The sequence below is a fragment of the Pavona decussata genome, unplaced genomic scaffold (assembly GCF_977016875.1).
Source record: "Pavona decussata unplaced genomic scaffold, jaPavDecu1.1 SCAFFOLD_161, whole genome shotgun sequence".
Taxonomy (NCBI): Eukaryota; Metazoa; Cnidaria; class Anthozoa; order Scleractinia; family Agariciidae; genus Pavona; species Pavona decussata.
In genome coordinates this window covers 2,749,537-2,765,735 of record NW_028145572.1, presented here as the reverse complement: position 1 = coordinate 2,765,735, position 16,199 = coordinate 2,749,537, and the positions used below count along the sequence as shown (strand labels likewise).

The 16,199-nt window shown below is 36.3% G+C and overlaps 2 protein-coding genes across 3 annotated transcripts; one reads left to right on the top strand and one right to left on the bottom strand.

Moving 5' to 3' along the window:
* The first annotated feature begins 325 nt into the window (after positions 1-325).
* Positions 326-12,432, top strand: LOC146464782 (drebrin-like protein B). 2 transcript variants are annotated; one of them, XM_085129161.1, is made up of 17 exons: positions 326-431; positions 496-551; positions 2,279-2,391; positions 2,889-2,963; positions 3,710-3,791; positions 4,512-4,570; positions 5,043-5,120; positions 5,252-5,338; positions 5,963-6,027; positions 6,378-6,432; positions 6,968-7,048; positions 7,158-7,382; positions 7,729-7,962; positions 8,652-8,712; positions 9,122-9,306; positions 10,175-10,220; positions 10,592-12,432. In XM_085129161.1, the coding sequence occupies exons 1-17, from the start codon at positions 349-351 to the stop codon at positions 10,729-10,731; spliced, it is 1,725 nt and encodes a 574-aa protein (XP_084985287.1). In that variant the 5' UTR covers positions 326-348; the 3' UTR covers positions 10,732-12,432. The 2 variants fall into 2 exon arrangements, with proteins under 2 accessions (XP_084985287.1, XP_084985286.1); XM_085129160.1 differs by having other exon boundaries at positions 7,723-7,962.
* Positions 11,977-16,199, bottom strand: LOC146464781 (HIG1 domain family member 1B-like). Its single transcript, XM_085129163.1, has 2 exons — positions 15,846-16,199; positions 11,977-13,196 (listed from the first exon to the last, which is right to left on the bottom strand). Exons 1-2 carry the CDS (start codon positions 16,156-16,158, stop codon positions 13,012-13,014), a joined length of 498 nt encoding a protein of 165 aa, XP_084985289.1. The 5' UTR covers positions 16,159-16,199; the 3' UTR covers positions 11,977-13,011.

The following is a 16,199-nucleotide window of genomic DNA, read 5'->3' as shown; positions in this document are numbered from 1 at the left end:
TATATCAAGAAATTTTTGTGCTTTTTTTTAAAATGTTTCTTTAACCTGTTAAATAGAATGCAGCCAGAAAACATTAGAAAGTTTCGAGTTACAAACTTAGTTGGGAAAACTTTTCCTTGACTTTTTAAAAGCAGGACATAACACTTGTTGAACTTTTCCTACTGCAAAAATTATGGCTCAAGAAACTGTTCGAGTCTATTGGCAGAAATGCTAATCTCCCAATTATACCAAACTGGCGAAGATGAATTCGCCCCCATTCCGATGTTCCCCCTACCACGCCCTAATCAACCTCTATCCCAGACCCTCACCCGATGCGTCCCCGTCTTAGTCACGTGACTTCTCAACAAAATGGCGATCAACTTGGCGAAGAATCGTGACTCTCTGTTGAAAACATGGCAGAAAGTGCTTGATGATACCCCAGACGTTAATTGGTAAGATTTTCATCACTTTATACGGTTCAATCCTGTATTACGATAACTTTCTACTGGGTTTTAGGGCTGTATTTGGTTACGATGGCAAGACGAACGACCTCAAAGTTGCGGAAACTGGAGGTGAGAAGGAAGTTTGATGCCCTTTTAGGCAATTTAATCGTGCTTAGGAATTTGTTCTTCAGTTTTGAAGCACAGAAGGTTAGTTTTAAAGCAAGCAAGTTGATGAGAAGTTTCACATTGGTAGTTTATGCTTAGTTTCTCGAAACTATATAATATCTGAACGAGTCTTCATCTTGGTGTATCATGACAGGCGACCGTGCAGCGCAGAAGGGGTGTGTGGCACAGAAATGTCAAAACAATATTATTTAATGAAAGACTGTAGTTGCATGGTGATATTGTAGAGGCTTTTCTTTTCAGCATAGCCGTAATGTTTAGGGGCCTGTGTTTCCTGTGTTCAAGAATATATATATATATATTTTTTGACACTTATAAATTAAAGAGAGTAATTGAATTACAGTATTTCACTTTCACATAATGTTATTTGGCAATTATTCCACTTGGTTTCACTTGCGCTTTTACTAGTGTGAATAATCCCATACCTTAGACTGAAATTTTCAGTTTTGCAACAATTCAATATTAAACTGACAATATAATGCAATGGGCAATTCCAGAAAATATCCATACCCAACAACGGACGGCTTCCATGTTTTAACCCCCCCTTGCCTTCGGAAATTCCAAAATGCGTTACCCCCCCATGCCCTCAGAGTTCCATAATCGTGAACCCCCCCTCCCCTTCAGAATTTCCGGTTTTTCTGGGAAGTACATTTTCGACTTTAGCAACGCCTATATGAACAAATGAACATGAATTTATGCCTCCTCAGGGCTGTGATCTAGCAGCGCTAGGCGACAAGCTTTACTCTTCAGCGACAAGAAAAACCTACCGCTAGTGGCCAGGCTGCGAAATTTTCTTTTTAAGTCCGAATTTGGCTATAATAATAAACACCATTTACGGCAGTTTTACTCCTCTTTGTTTTCTTGTGCCATTCAACTCCTTTAGGAAAAGAAGGAAACTAGAACAACGCATTGGATGAAAACAAAAATCATTTCTTTTCACCCCTTGTTTTATACACGCACAAAATCCATAGAATGTCTGGGATCCCAAGACTCCTCGCATGCTTCAGTCGGCTTCAGTTTCTGAACCAAAAATTCAATTAAATTGTATTTGTGATTCCAGGCGCTATCAAGAGAAAACTTGTGGTCTCAATTACCACATTACGAATACCTAGTCTTAACTATTTCAAACTCTTATAGCGAGGAAGAAGAAAACCCATTGTCAACAACATTGAAAACAACTTTATGCAAATTTATCAGTGATATGTATGCGCGTCTTGAATGTTCCATTCCACGTGCCCGAGTCCCTCACGAGTAAACATACATCGTTGCTGTTTTGTAATTATCTACTTTATTTACAAAATGTTACTGAAAAAAATTATTACACTGAGATTATACTTGATTGTACTTGAATCTTTCGAATGAAAACTTCGGAAAAAGCATTTCCTTATTTAAAAACGTACAACCAGTATTTCTTTGTGTTGTAGGTTATTGCTTTCCTTCCTTACATTGTTTTGATTTTTTTCTTTCCTTTGTTTTATGTTAGCTGTGAGTTAAATTTACAGGTTCTTGCACCAAGGTAAATCCCAGAATTTTAAGGGCTATATAATTTCAATCTACATGTATATTTTAGCCACTAGGACAATAATAGTTTTCTTAGATAGACCCCCAATATGCCTGTAGCTATACAAGTAGATAAATACAGTGTTCCAATCTCACATTAATTTGATGTTTAGATGGAGACCTTGATGAGTTGGTAGATGAACTTAATGAAGGAAAGATGTTATATGCTGTCATAAAAGTTTTGGACCCAAACACAGACCTGCCAAAAATTGTCTTCATAAATTGGGTATGTTGTACTATTTTATATCTTTGTCAGGCTGGACATAATTTTCCTTGAATTAACCTTACGTTTTGAGTGGACATTTTACAGATATTATATATCAGAAGAAGCACAAGACAAACTGTCAACATACATGATGCATTGAAGTTATGCACAATGCATTTAGAGCTTTGACACATCATCATGGCATTATTTTGAGCATACATTGAACACTATTGTTGGAGAATCAGAGATTATATATGCCAGCTCAATATGTACTGATATTCCAATTAATGCACAATACTGGTATTTTACGAGACATTGAATTGTAAGCGTAGGAAGCTTTTTCATTTACCTGCAGAATAGCACAAGATTAATAAATGAAAAATAAATCTGGCTGTTTCTAGTGCATTCTGGAGATTATGAAGATAACAATCTCCTAAAAAGCCCTCACAGAAACCCTTGGCCAATAAAATACTTGTGTAAGCAACTGCAGGTTTTATAGCAATGATTCTCTGTTGCAGCAAGGTGAGGGGGTGCCCTCATCAAGAAAGGGTGTCTGCGCAAACCACATAAGGGATGTTGAAAGACTCTTCAAGGTTAGTGGTTCTACTTTTAAATTTCTGCATTTCATACACCTTGTCCCAGGGCTGACATCAAGCTTTGGCAAAAGTGGCGGGAAAGTCGAAATAATCAGATTGTTCCAACCAATCAGTCGTCAATAAATTATAGTTGGATATAATCCAGCAATAAAATTATTGTGTAGGATTGTTGAAATCTATTATTTAATTTGCATTTTAAGATGCAATGTGAAAAAATTACTAACAATGGTTGAGCTTTCAATTCTGACTGGAGTCCTATCCCAAATGTGAGAAAGTTATATTTGCTAGCCCCCTTCCCTGATCATTATTAACTGCAGGGTCGATGGGCCCCTCATATAGGAGTAATTATTAAAATTTACTGATATTTACTTCAATCTGTTTTTTACATGACTGTATATGTTGTGGTTCAAATTTATCCTTGGTTTTAATCTAATCTACTGTTACCTCTTATTGTTCTGTGGTACATGGTAATGTATGGTAATGAGTTTGAAACAACAGAAAATAAAATTTCAGGCAAGGGTAAAATTGAGCCACAACATATACATTCAAGTAAAAATGGTTGCCTGTTAAAATCCAAGCTATTGCTGGCTCTGTACTTTTGGCCTTATTTACATCTTAGATATTACTGCATGGACACTAACAAAATGAAGATTTAATTTCATGTAAGGAATTAATTTTTCCAGATCAAAGAAATGTACAGTATTTATATATATATTTTTTTGTTTTAACTTCTTCTATTAAAGGGAGCCCATGTAACCATCAATGCAAGATCAACAGATGATGTTGAGGAAAGTGTAGTCCTTGAAAAAGTTAAAAAAGCCTCAGGTATTTAAGTGCACAATTCAGTATGAAGTACAGACTGTGTTTGGAGAATGTTACATGTTGAGAAAAAAGACTGATTTTCATTTGTTTGGACATGTAATCTTCATAATGATAACAAACTTAGTCATCCCCCCCCCCCCCCCCCCCCCGAGGCTTGTCAGGGTTAAAGAAACAAACAACATGATTTGAAACAATTACTGTATTTATTCGATTAACCGCCCTGGGTGCGCTTATTTAATTTTGAACCCATGAGGGTGGGCGCTTATTATTTATCCAACATTTTCAGCAAGCGAGGACATTTTTAGAGAATAAAAAAACAAGGGATAACAAGTTTATTTCGCTTCAACAAGACAAACAAAGTGCAAACACTAACATATCTGACGCTCCTCTTTCTTGAAGCTGGATAGTACAGAAATGTTTTTTGTTGGAAGGGGGTCAGGGGTGGGCGCTTATTCAAGGGTGGGTGCTTATTAACTTTTTTGCGCTTTCAGGGTGGGTGCTTATTCAAAGGTGGGCAGTTAATCAAATAAATACGGTATTATTGCAACTGAAACGTGACAAATGAAGAATGCCAACTAGCAGGAAGCAGACCAGTTGACTATTTTATAAGTGTCGCCAAAGTGTTGAACGAGGGGCTACTGTGATTTTCAGATTGAAAGTCTAACATCCAAAATACTCAACCACAGCACCTCCATTTATTAAACTGATGATTTCTCTACTTAGGTGCAAACTACAGTTTCCATAAAGAGAAAGCAAAACCAGCAGAACCCATTGGACCTATTGTTAGTAACAACCACAGTTTTTTGCATTAACCATAACTCTGTACCATAAGGATTTGATTATCAAAGGCCATAGCCTATTTGTTCAAAGCATAATTAATCAAAGTAAATGTAACCGACCTACAGGAAAACACTGATTTCAGATTAACTGCAGATCAACAAGATTTTTTTTCTTCAGTTTTGACTTAGACTTTCCTTTCCCTTATAAAATTTATTGGTCCAGAGCGATTCATGAAAATTTACAGATATTTTTCCAGATATTCATGCAGAAGAGCTGCACCCTCAATTTTGAGCAAAATGTTTGGGTAAAAAGGTCCAGTTTATCTGCCAGTTTTCACAGTATCGATTTATTTACTCAAACAATTTCATTGCATATTTTTGAAAATTTTCATTATATTTATTTCATAGTTGTCGAACTTTTTTTAAACAAATAAATTATACCATGGTATTTTTTATTTTTTTAATATATTTACAGGGTTCTGTTTACCAGAAAGTGAAAGTTCAGCAGGAGATTAATGTCCAGGAGAGAGACAAGTTTTGGTCTAAATCTGAGGTGCATTAAGTTAATTTACCATAATTATAAACTAAGATATTTATTGATGATACATGTCTATACACTCCTCAAAGTTTTATAACATAATAATTTATATACTGATATTCAGAACAATTCTCAATATCTATCAGGAGGCTGAAAAGAAAAGGAAAGAAGAAGATAGAAAGCAAGCCATGGCTGCTAAAAATGAAGCAGAGAAAAAAAGGAAAGACAGAGAGGTTTGTATTTAATTGAGCAAACCCATAACATAACAACATATAACCAGTAGTCATCATATCGTGCAGCTAAAAAAAGTGGGAAAAGAACTGCAGAGCAACGTTCTCTGACAAAATTGAAAGCCACAGTGCAAATATCATGCACTTTTGAGCAAAACAAAAAATTAACCCAACATTCAACATAAGATGCTTATGCACCCAGCCCTTCATATATAAGGGGTGGAAAAAAGCCCTAAGTGACCTCTGATAAATTTTAAGATTCTCCTTCCAAATTGCCTCTTATTTGCGTGTGAAATGAAAGGAGAATTTGACCTTACATCAAAACTCACATAGGGCCTTATTCCACACACCCCTTCATTATTGAACATTTCTGTGCAGTATGTGGAGGTAAGTGAAGGTTAAAAATCAGTGATACACTGTACAGCTTATGCATGGGTATGTACAACTGTGATCCACCACAATGTAGGATTACAAATGAATGTACAATATATATTGTTTTTAATAATTATTATTTTAATGGAAACTTTAAGTTAACTTAATATTGTCCTCTAGTAACATACAAAAGGGGTGGCCTGTTTGTGGTCTTTAATGCAACTTACTAACACTTCAACTCTTGGCCGTGTTTAGGCGAAGGAGGCTGATGTCCGAGAGAAGCAATACAGAGAGAGGTCAAGGAGTATTGATGAACAAAAGTGAGTTGAAGGTGTAAATTCTGATCATTTTCTCTAGCACAGTTTTAAATCTCATATTTGTAGTTGTGTCAGACTGTTTGAGACCAAAAATGCTCTCAAGAACATGAAACAAACAAGTGTCAAGCTGAATTCATGAGAAAGTAACCAGTTTGAGTGCATAATGTACCTGTTATTGACATTGTACTATTTTTATTTTTGTTTTCATTACAACTTGGTTGCAGGGGTCAGAGGTTGTTTATCAGAGGAATTTTAAAGGAACCATATCTGGGCATGTCAATGAATTAACATCACTGTCAGTGGTAATTAATAATCATTAAAATTATCTTGTATAATTTTATTTGAAATTTTAGGAGAAAACAGAGAGAAGTAGAGGAGAGAAAAAAAGCTGAAGAACAAGCAAGATGGGTGAGAAAATACAGCTCTGTTGATTGTGATACATGATAGTGTTCATATGCTAACCAAAAACTTGATAAAATCTACTTCAAGTCATTTCATAAATATTAATTTATTATCATTTTGGTTGACACAACTGTGTTTATAAGGCTTTAAAGAGGGTAGACTCACAAAGAGTGTGAGTGATCATACATACAATGTATCATTAGTAGGAGTATTTAGAAATAATTATTTGGAAGAAAGCTCCTGCTAGCCATGCCAGTGACATCTGATACAACAATCTTAAGATGACATGACAGATCAGGAACCTAACTGAAGTAAATGTAGACAACTCTTTGACGAACAAATTTTCATAAGTTACATATTTGTGTAGTATAATGCACACTTAAAACCAAAGCAAAGTAGGCACCAATTCCATTAAAATTATTAATAAATATTTAATATGAGTCATGTATGAAAATGTCATTTGCAGTAGGTGGTAGTAGTGGAAACTCATCTGCTGAAATCAGTTGAGTTGTCATTTTAACACAATCTTCTTTGACTTTAGGAGCAACAGCAAGCAAGGGACGAAAAAGAAATGCAACAAGAGAAACAGAGATCAGATTCCTTACGGCAGGCTAGGTTAAAGGTGATTAAGTTACCCTCAGAGGTCACAGTCTCATTTCTTTGATAATGCAATATTGAAAAATTGATTTTTCTTTGGACAGTCTGTAACAAACAGGGTTTATTTTTGACAGGAAGCAGAAAGCCTCATTCGTCAAGGACAAGAAGAGAAGCCAAAGTTTGAAGAGAAAAAAGGACCTGCTCCCCCTCCAATGAAGGCAAGGCCTCCGCCCAGGAGACCACCTCCACAGGTGAAGCCACGCCAACCTGAACCAGAACCAGAACCAGAACCAGAACCAGAGCCTCAACCTGAACCTGAAGTAGAGCCAGAACCTGAACCAGAACCTGTTCCTGATGAGGTATGTACATGTTTGCGAAAGTAAGTTATCTATCAGTATAGTTTGATATTTTTAATGGAACTTCTGTATGAGCTGAAGGCCAACAAGAGCAAACCACCATAGGTTTAAGTAAAACATACAAAATGTAATATCAACTTGAGGCAAGTTGCTTTAAATTGCCAATCGCTGTGTATCCCATACAGGCATAAACCACACAGTCAACCCACTTTTCTGTGGTACGCTCTGACAAAGCACTCATGCTCAAAGCTTATTAAGCTTTTTCATTTCTTTATGGACAAATTTACCTTTTTAACTATGTTCACTTGATTAAACATAGTATTCACCTTTACTTGATAAACAGCCTGAGCCAGAGCCAGAACCAGAGCCAGAGCCAGAGTTTGAGGAAGAACCCACAGACATTTATGAAAATTTTGAGGCAGCTGAAGAGAGACAACCTGAGCCTGACCCTTATGATGTTGCTGAAGAACAAATACAGGATGAACTAGTCCAGAAGGAAGCTGAACCACCTGAACCAGATGCTGGATATGGTGACGAGGAACAGCTGTATGATAATATGGACATAGATACTGCACCAGCCCAGGTACAGTGCTTGAATCACACAGTGCATAATGACATTACTTGGCACAAGAGGTTCCATATGAAATCACTGTGCTATTTATTATAATATTATTATGGTGGTTGATAACTATCAGTAGCAATTTCTTGTAGCATGAAGCAGTTGTGAATGGGAATAACAAAAAAAAAAAAACAACAACAAATTACTTTGTTACAACACACGAGATAAATATTTTTATTTATACAAAAATTCTTCCATCCGCATGTAGCTGGCTGATTGAGCGGGGCGGGGCGGGGCGGGGTGGGAGAAATTAAAATTACAAAAAAATAAAATTGTAACTAAATTATAACACTAGCTGAAAAAGTAACAAATATAAAAATAATTGAATTTTTAATAAGTGGCAGATGTTTCCCCACTTCTTTGAAACTCACCCCTGTTCACACCCACTTTGGTGAATAATATTATTGTTAGCATAAACTATAAATTAAATACCACTGAAACTCTTGATACTTCTTCGATGTAATTGTACATTTCTTGGGCATTATTTTTCTAATTTGATTCTCACAGATACTGTTTGCCTGTATAACGTGTAATCTCATGAATTGTTAGTTTTGCTGTAAAACTACATGCTGTAAACTGGTTAGCAGAGTGGTTTGAGTTTGTTGTGCCAGAATGTTGCTGTCATTGAGGTTTGCTTGTGTTTGTGTTCCCAGCCTCAGCAGCCTAGTGGAGATCAAGGAAAGACTGCAAGAGCTTTATATGATTATCAAGCAGGTACATACGAGATACTTTTGTGCAAGTTATTGCGAGTTGTTTTTTTTCTGGTGTTACCATCTTTAAGGTAATAATTATCAGTGTCAATATCTTACAATGAATTTTTAGGGTTTTGATTAAATTAAGGTACTTCTGTAAGTTGTACTTTTGATATTAGTTTCAAGGGTTACTAACTTCTGATGTAGAGGCAATATTGGACCAACAACTGGATTTTTTTATTGTCTTCTGTGATCCTACTGCTAGCAATCACTAGTCTGTAGCAGCTATTTAGAATTTGTTTGACAACTGAGAAGACACTGGTCAAATGCGCACAGTTGTACTGTTATGTAACTATATTTGATATGAGATTGAATAGCCATAACAATTTAAATTACTCTGAAATTTTTATTATTGATATTTTCTTCATCAGAAACTGAGGAGGAAATTACATTTGATCCTGGAGATATAATCACTGAAGTAGATACATTTGATGAGGGCTGGTGGAAAGGGCGCGGTCCAGATGGTCAATTTGGCATGTTTCCTGCTAATTATGTGGAGCTTATTGAAGGTCCAGGGGAGGTGGCAACATCTGAACCGGAGCCATCAGCCAAGGAGGTACTTAACATGCTGGCTTACTACATACATAACTTCATTTATACTCGAGGACCTGGAGCTTATTAGGCTCCTAGTTTAAGTAGCTAATAAGTCAAGTTTAGAATAATTAAGAAATAAAATAAAATGCGGTTGGTGTGATACTAATGATTTTACCGACCAAATAACATGTAAATGTAAAAATAAAACAAATGAATAAATTAAAATTAAAAGGCTATTTACATCATGATACGATATCACTTTTACAATAGTGCCACTAAAATGGAATGGAAATATCAGTGACAGTCTAACAGTTACATATAGAGCAGTTACATACGTCAAAGGTGATCTTTCTGATGCATGTTACTAATTTTTTAGGGTCGGAGAAGTTCGTAGTGCATCATTTGGAGAGTTCCAGATTTTGGTCCATAGTACCCAAAAGTGTTTACTCCATACTTGGTAGTGATAACTCTAGATTGTACAAGAATACTGTACTGTACTGCCTGGTTTTAACTACAGAAATTGGGAGTCAACCAGAAACATGCAATCATCAACATGCATACATCAGCTCCTGTTGGGAGAAACTTGGATTGTCTTTTTATGAGTGTGCCTCTGTCATTGAGTGAAAAAAAAAAAAAACCTCTATCCTTTATTCACCAGGGCCCAATTGTTCAAAGGCCGATTAAGCTAATCCTGGGTTAACATGACCTTTGGTTTGAGTTTAACTATTGCTAAGTCAATAAAAAGATTTTTCCAAAAGATTAGCGTTAGGGATAAGTGTTAACCGGATTCAAAAAACCGAACCCAGGCTTTTAATTCAAATTGCATGACTGTACAGTGTATATGTTATGAGCTTGTTATTAGAATCCATCATGTTGTTTTTCTCATCTAGGAAATATCAGGCCTAACAGCAAGAGCAGTGTATGACTATCAAGCAAGTATGTGCAGATCAAAATCATGGGGGTGATCTTGTGGGGCTTACTTTACACTTATACTTTATTCTTATCAACTTACTTTACACTTATACTCTATTCCTATCACTCATCATTTATACTCTATTCTTATCAATTCCACTCTAATTTAATCTGACAAAACTGTGGTAAGTTGGCATTACAGCCACTAAGGGGTATATTTCACACCTGGCATACATGTATGCCAAATGTCCAGTTTAGTCAAAGGCAAAAAAAAAAAAGGACACTTATGTTAGATCTCCCACAAAACTCTTTAATTTCTAAGTACATTTTCACATTAAATTGCAGTATATTAACTAAAGTGCGTTTTGTTGTTGTTGTTGTTGTTGTTGTGCTAGGTGATGAATCAGAGATAACATTTGATCCTGGAGACATCATCACAAATATTGAGCAAATTGATGATGGCTGGTGGCGAGGTCAAGGGCCAGATGGCCAGTTTGGTTTATTTCCAGCAAACTATGTGGAACTGATTGCTTGAAGAGGATCGCTGATTGCCAACAATGCATACCTCTATTGTCAGTGTTAGCTAGGAATTATGCCTCTGCTTTTTCTTAGGGGTTTTTAATAATAATATATTTTCTTATTTCGTTAGGCTAAGTATCAAACGCTATTAACAGATTGATTTTTTTGAGCAAAATAATAAATAATTAATAAATAAATAGAAAATGAATAGAACTTGTAATAAATAGACCTTCTGTTAATAGCCACAGTCACCCTCTGGGGCAGGATTATCTGTATTCATTGGAAAAATGTTGGTCAAGTTAATGGTTTTTATTGTTGTTGTTGTTATTATTTTTATTATTATTATTATTATTATCCATGAATTTAAGGAAGATCTCTGTGAAGCTTTACTTTTTTGCTAAATTCATGGCCAATCTATTCATGAACTCGCTTCTTCATTTAATCCGTAGCTAAACAAATGCCACACTAACTGTGAGTATTGTGACTGTGCTTTTGAAAGGGTTAGATGGAAAAAAAAGGGAGTAAGAGAGAATCTGACCTCAACGCAACTCAACTTTATTATAATAATAATGTTATTGAAATTTCTCCATAATTAGTTTCAGTTTGATCTTTGTATAAGAAATGTGGTTCCGCATGATTGTGTCTTCTCATGGCAAGCAATTTTCAAGTGTGCATGTATCAGGTATAAGAGACTTCTTGTAGTCCAGGCTTGCCATATTTAGGAATTCAAAACAAATGGACTTAAAAAGTCACAATAAATGTGAAATCAAATTATTGTTAGTCATTGTTAAGAACGGTGCCTCCTTTTGCTGTGGCACATATGTTCTGCACATTTTGGGATGGTCTGAGAAACTCGAGGTTCCTACTAATACAAAGGTATTTTTGCATGTAGTTTATGGCTTGGAAAAGCAGATGGTAAGGGTTATTGGAATTTAAAAAGAAAATTTGGGGTAACCATACATTCTTTAGAGATAATTATGCTTCAATTTTGGAAAAATGACATATATTGTTTTGTATTTTTAAGCATTTTACTGGTTGCTTAATTGTCTCTGATATATGCATGGTTACCCAATTTTCTGTTTTTGGATTTCAATAAAATAACCCTTGCCAAGATTTCCTTTTCCCACATAGTCATAGACCTTATGCAAAATAGCTTATTATCATTGTAATATTCTTTTGTCTGAATTCAAATTAGCCCTACTACCGTCATTCAAGGTAAAATACTCTTTTGATTTTTTTAACTCTAACAAGGCTAGTAGGGCTAATTTCAATGCTAACAAAATAATATTAAAATGCATTATACACCAAGGAGTTTTTCACTGCATTGCAAAAATATCTTGGTAGGGGGTACCATCCTTAAATAATAAAGGTAGAATTTTACAATATTTTGTCAACATCCTGTGCTTTCTTCCATGCTTAAAGTATATCTATGTGTGACATTTGATCAAAATAATGGTTTTGTAGGATGCACTTTTCGTTATTAAAAAAAGCAATTAATTATGTTAATTTTCAAAAAAAAGCCTTGTCACAAGATTGCAACTTTGTAGCTGGAAGAACAGAAGATTCTTTGTAAATTGTAGTAATAAATTATGCAAATTATGCATTAGCAGCCAAACTCAATGTTTTTAATGTAGTTTAGGTTAAACTTAAATGTTTTGTATATTAATTAATAAAATAATGTAAAGAATGTAAGCAAATAAAACCTGTAATTTTCCAATCACTTTTTGTTTTATTATAGTACAATATTTATTGTCCAAACATTACATAAGGACTGATGATTGGTAATTACTTAAAACAAACATTTAGTGCACCACACTTAATTCCCCGATTTCAGATTACTCAATCTCACCACCCTTATGTTTTTAAGTTTATTGACGTCTTGTTTGTCATTTGACTCAACGGTTCTGCTTGTCAATCAACTTTGGTCTGTGGAAGACATTTAGTAATTTCACTGTATCATTAACCAAAAACAGATTTTATTACCAATGACATCTCCTACAGGTAGCTATGAGCCATTATCTACCCATTTCACATGGTCCTTCGACTTTTTTCAGACAAATGTGGAAAACTTTCACTCCATTAACAATTTTTGTTGTATTGATAATGCCCACAAGCCACTCTGTTCAGAATTTGCAATAGCGGTGTAATAATGTTTACGGCAGTGGCTGTTCCATCACACTTGTGGTCATCATTACCAAAACAATAAACACATCATACGTCCCTTTCCTCAAAGTTTTCCATATATCAGTGTCTGGGAGAAAAGGTTGCACACTGGATGTAAGTGCATTACCCTGCACTATTTTTGTCCCTTTTTGTTCTGATGATCACGGATAAGCATGTACAGTACACCAACAGCAACAGCTACAATTGTCCCTCCTTGAGCTGCAACTCTAGCTCTCATCATGTACTGCTGCATCCGCGTGTCACCTCGCACAAATGATATCAGACCATACGTCAAAGCACCAACGGTAGCAACGGCACCTGCATGGAAAAAAATGAAAACCAGAAAAAGTCACTATGTCAGTCTCCTTGGTAGAATAATTTGAGGTATTTTTCCATTGATCATTGATCCCATTGTATCCTCACCCCTGAAAGCATGAAAAATTTATTCCAGACTTGGCACAAGTTGACTTTTTAAGGTATGAGTCACAAGACAAGCCGTAAAGTCAAGAGAAGTCCACCAGACTAGACTCCATGAAAATGTACTTACATGTAGAAACTTAAGTCATTTGATTCCAGATACCCCAAATATAACGTAGCCCAACCCCTGATTCCCTTATTAAAGAATGCTGCTCCCATTCCAATAGCTGGTGATCCCAGTTCTCAGAGCTGGGAGTGCTGATCCCACCCCTGTTACATGTATACCTGATTATGACTGCCATGGGGTAACCAAAGCATGCATTCCACAAGACAGGCATACTATTGTAGCCGGCTTGTAGTCCAGGAATGGGAGACAAGATCAATTTGATAGCCTCAATGAAATAACCTTGCCTGTAAAGAAGACACCAAAAGGAAAGAAAGAGGGTGTATTGTGAGAGATGATTGATCAGAGCAGTGTCACTGAGTGCTCATTCCTCCCCTTGCACTTCACACTGAACTTGCAAATTTCTCTTCTCTATCCTCTTTTAGAGCCTACCACACAAGCTTTGAATATCAATATTTCTCAAACTCATTATTAATTCATGAAGAGAAAACAAACCGTGAAGGAGGTTTGGAAATGTGATCTTAATTATCATAAAATTTGGTGAACTTTTGCTTCGAATTTCTCCAAGAATTATCAATAATTTGAGAAGCTATATCAAACAGTCAAAAGAGTGTTTCCTCCTATTTCCAAACACCTTGAAGTTGGTTAAAAAAACTCGGCTGCACCTCGTTTTTCCAACCTACTTCTCGGTGTTTGGAAATTGGAGGAAACACTCTTCCTGACCTGTTTGATCTATTACATGAAACATACACAAGCTTTAGTAATCTGTATCACAGTGCATCATGCTGATTAGTGAAATCCATGTCAGTGCAAATTCAATCTCAAACCCATAGTCCTCAGGCTCTTTGGCCAGCAGTTGCTTGCCAGGAGAGACTCTGGGGAACTGGAATTTTATAACTGCAAGATTTCTGTGGTAAAAACAATGTAAGCAGTTACAAGGCAGCCAATCAAAGAATTTAACTTTTTTTTTCAAATTCCCCAGAGTCGGACTAGGGACCAACCGCTGACAAAAAGAGCCAGAGGACTCTGGGTATGCGACGGGTGCAAATTAAACGTACAGGGTGCACACTCGCTTGAGGCAGACTCCATGTAATAATAACCTACAAGCAGTGGTTTCTCCACCAGAAGCTACGTACGAGTACGAAAGGGTAGCTAGCCTCCAGTGGAGAAACCACTGCTCGCTGGTAGGAGGGTAATGAAATAAAAGCTAACAAGATATATTTTATTTTTAATGTCATTGCTGTTGAAAAAATAGGCCATTTCCGAGTTGCTGTGAACCTCATTATGAAAGCGAGGCTAAGTGCATAAAGCTTTTCATATGAAAATAAGTTTTGTTTGCATATGAATGAAAACTAATTTTCTTAATAAAAACTTTGCACTTAGCCTCGCTTTCATAATGAGTTTCACAGCAACTCGGAAATGGCCTATTCGAAGATCCCTGTGCCTTCTGTCACGTTCAAGGTGGCTTACTACAGCTTTTGTACTGTGCGAGTCTTTGATATGCGCGTGCGCTGCCCAAAGCACGCGAAAGCATCACAAGTGAGGAAAATCACGCAAGCTTGCTGAGGAAATCCCACGAGCACAAAAACAAAAGGTGTGTTTACAAAGAGGTGTGTTTACTGTAGCTAGATCGTGTTTGGGCTTGATAACTGAAAAAACGTGTTCTCTGATGGTTGCCGTTCCTTAACAGCCTTAAAGCCTTTGCAGAGTTGTGATTTTGCGCCAAATGTTTGAACACGACGGCAGCATGCACTCACCAGTTGGAGCGCGCTGGAATGCGGGTTTTCCCAGAACAAGCATGCGCAATGGTCTTCTCACCGTAGGTCGCAATAGTTATTTTTTTTCGCTTAATTTCTCCAAATCTAGCTGTACAACCTATGTTCAAATTTTTGCTGTTGACAGAAAACACTAAAACGGAAACGTGAACATTTTTTAAGGAAAATCTGTCAGAAATTTTTTTAGGAATTTTCAAATAAGGCAAAATTTCCCAATTTTGTCATTTGCCAAATTTCTCCCTGACAAAATTTCGTGTCCTTCTCTGTAAATATTTATTTTTGCCCACTTTCCAAATCCTGAAATTTTGAAGTGACGTCGTACGGCTAGATTTAGAGCCAGACAACTCTAAAAGGTGCAGTTTCCAGGCCCCCACTAAGACTTATTCTTTTGTATTTAACACTTTTTGAGCATTCGAAATTCAATTCCTGACTCAAAATTTTTTATTTTGTATTTACTGTACTAGAAAAAATGTCCAAGAAAATTCCTCTTGGCGTTTTTCTTAAGTTTGATTTAAGGCCTTCTCTCACTCCAGAAAACTGTAGTAAGCCAACTTAAATGTTGTACCGTGTAACCAGGCCTTTGGTTGCATAAGCATTATCACAAGGAACTTGATTTTAAATTATTACTATACATTACACAGCAGTACTCACCAACAGGAACCAGAGGATTCTGCTTAATTTTCCTTTCGAGTTTCTGTCCCATAGTTTCTGGTGGAGGTGGAGGAGTCCACTCGAAGAATTTCTCCATATTTTGTTTTTGTTCTGGGCTCATATCACCGCTTGCAGTTGTCATCGTTTTCGCTTTTGTCGCTACCGATCCCTGAGCCTGAGAATTTAACAGCTGTTCCTTCATCTTCTGTGCCTTTTCTGCTCGCTTCGATGAATCATTCTGAGATGCCAGTTCTTTCTGCTTTGTTTGGTCTATCGCCGATTCCTTCTTGTTTTCTTGTGCTAGGGGCGCCATCTTTGATTTTGGCGCTGCTATCGCTCATGGGAATTATTGCG

Excerpts from the sequence above, each read along its gene's own strand:
- LOC146464782 (XM_085129160.1), top strand. The coding sequence starts at position 349 with ATGGCGATCAACTTGGCGAAGAATCGTGACTCTCTGTTGAAAACATGG. Across the intron at positions 432-495 it reads GATACCCCAGACGTTAATTG|GGCTGTATTTGGTTACGATG; the intron begins GTAAGATTTTCA and ends ACTGGGTTTTAG. Across the intron at positions 552-2,278 it reads CAAAGTTGCGGAAACTGGAG|ATGGAGACCTTGATGAGTTG; the intron begins GTGAGAAGGAAG and ends TTTGATGTTTAG.
- LOC146464781 (XM_085129163.1), bottom strand. The coding sequence starts at position 16,158 with ATGGCGCCCCTAGCACAAGAAAACAAGAAGGAATCGGCGATAGACCAA. Across the intron at positions 13,197-15,845 it reads GAATCCTCTGGTTCCTGTTG|GTGCCGTTGCTACCGTTGGT; the intron begins GTGAGTACTGCT and ends TTTTCCATGCAG.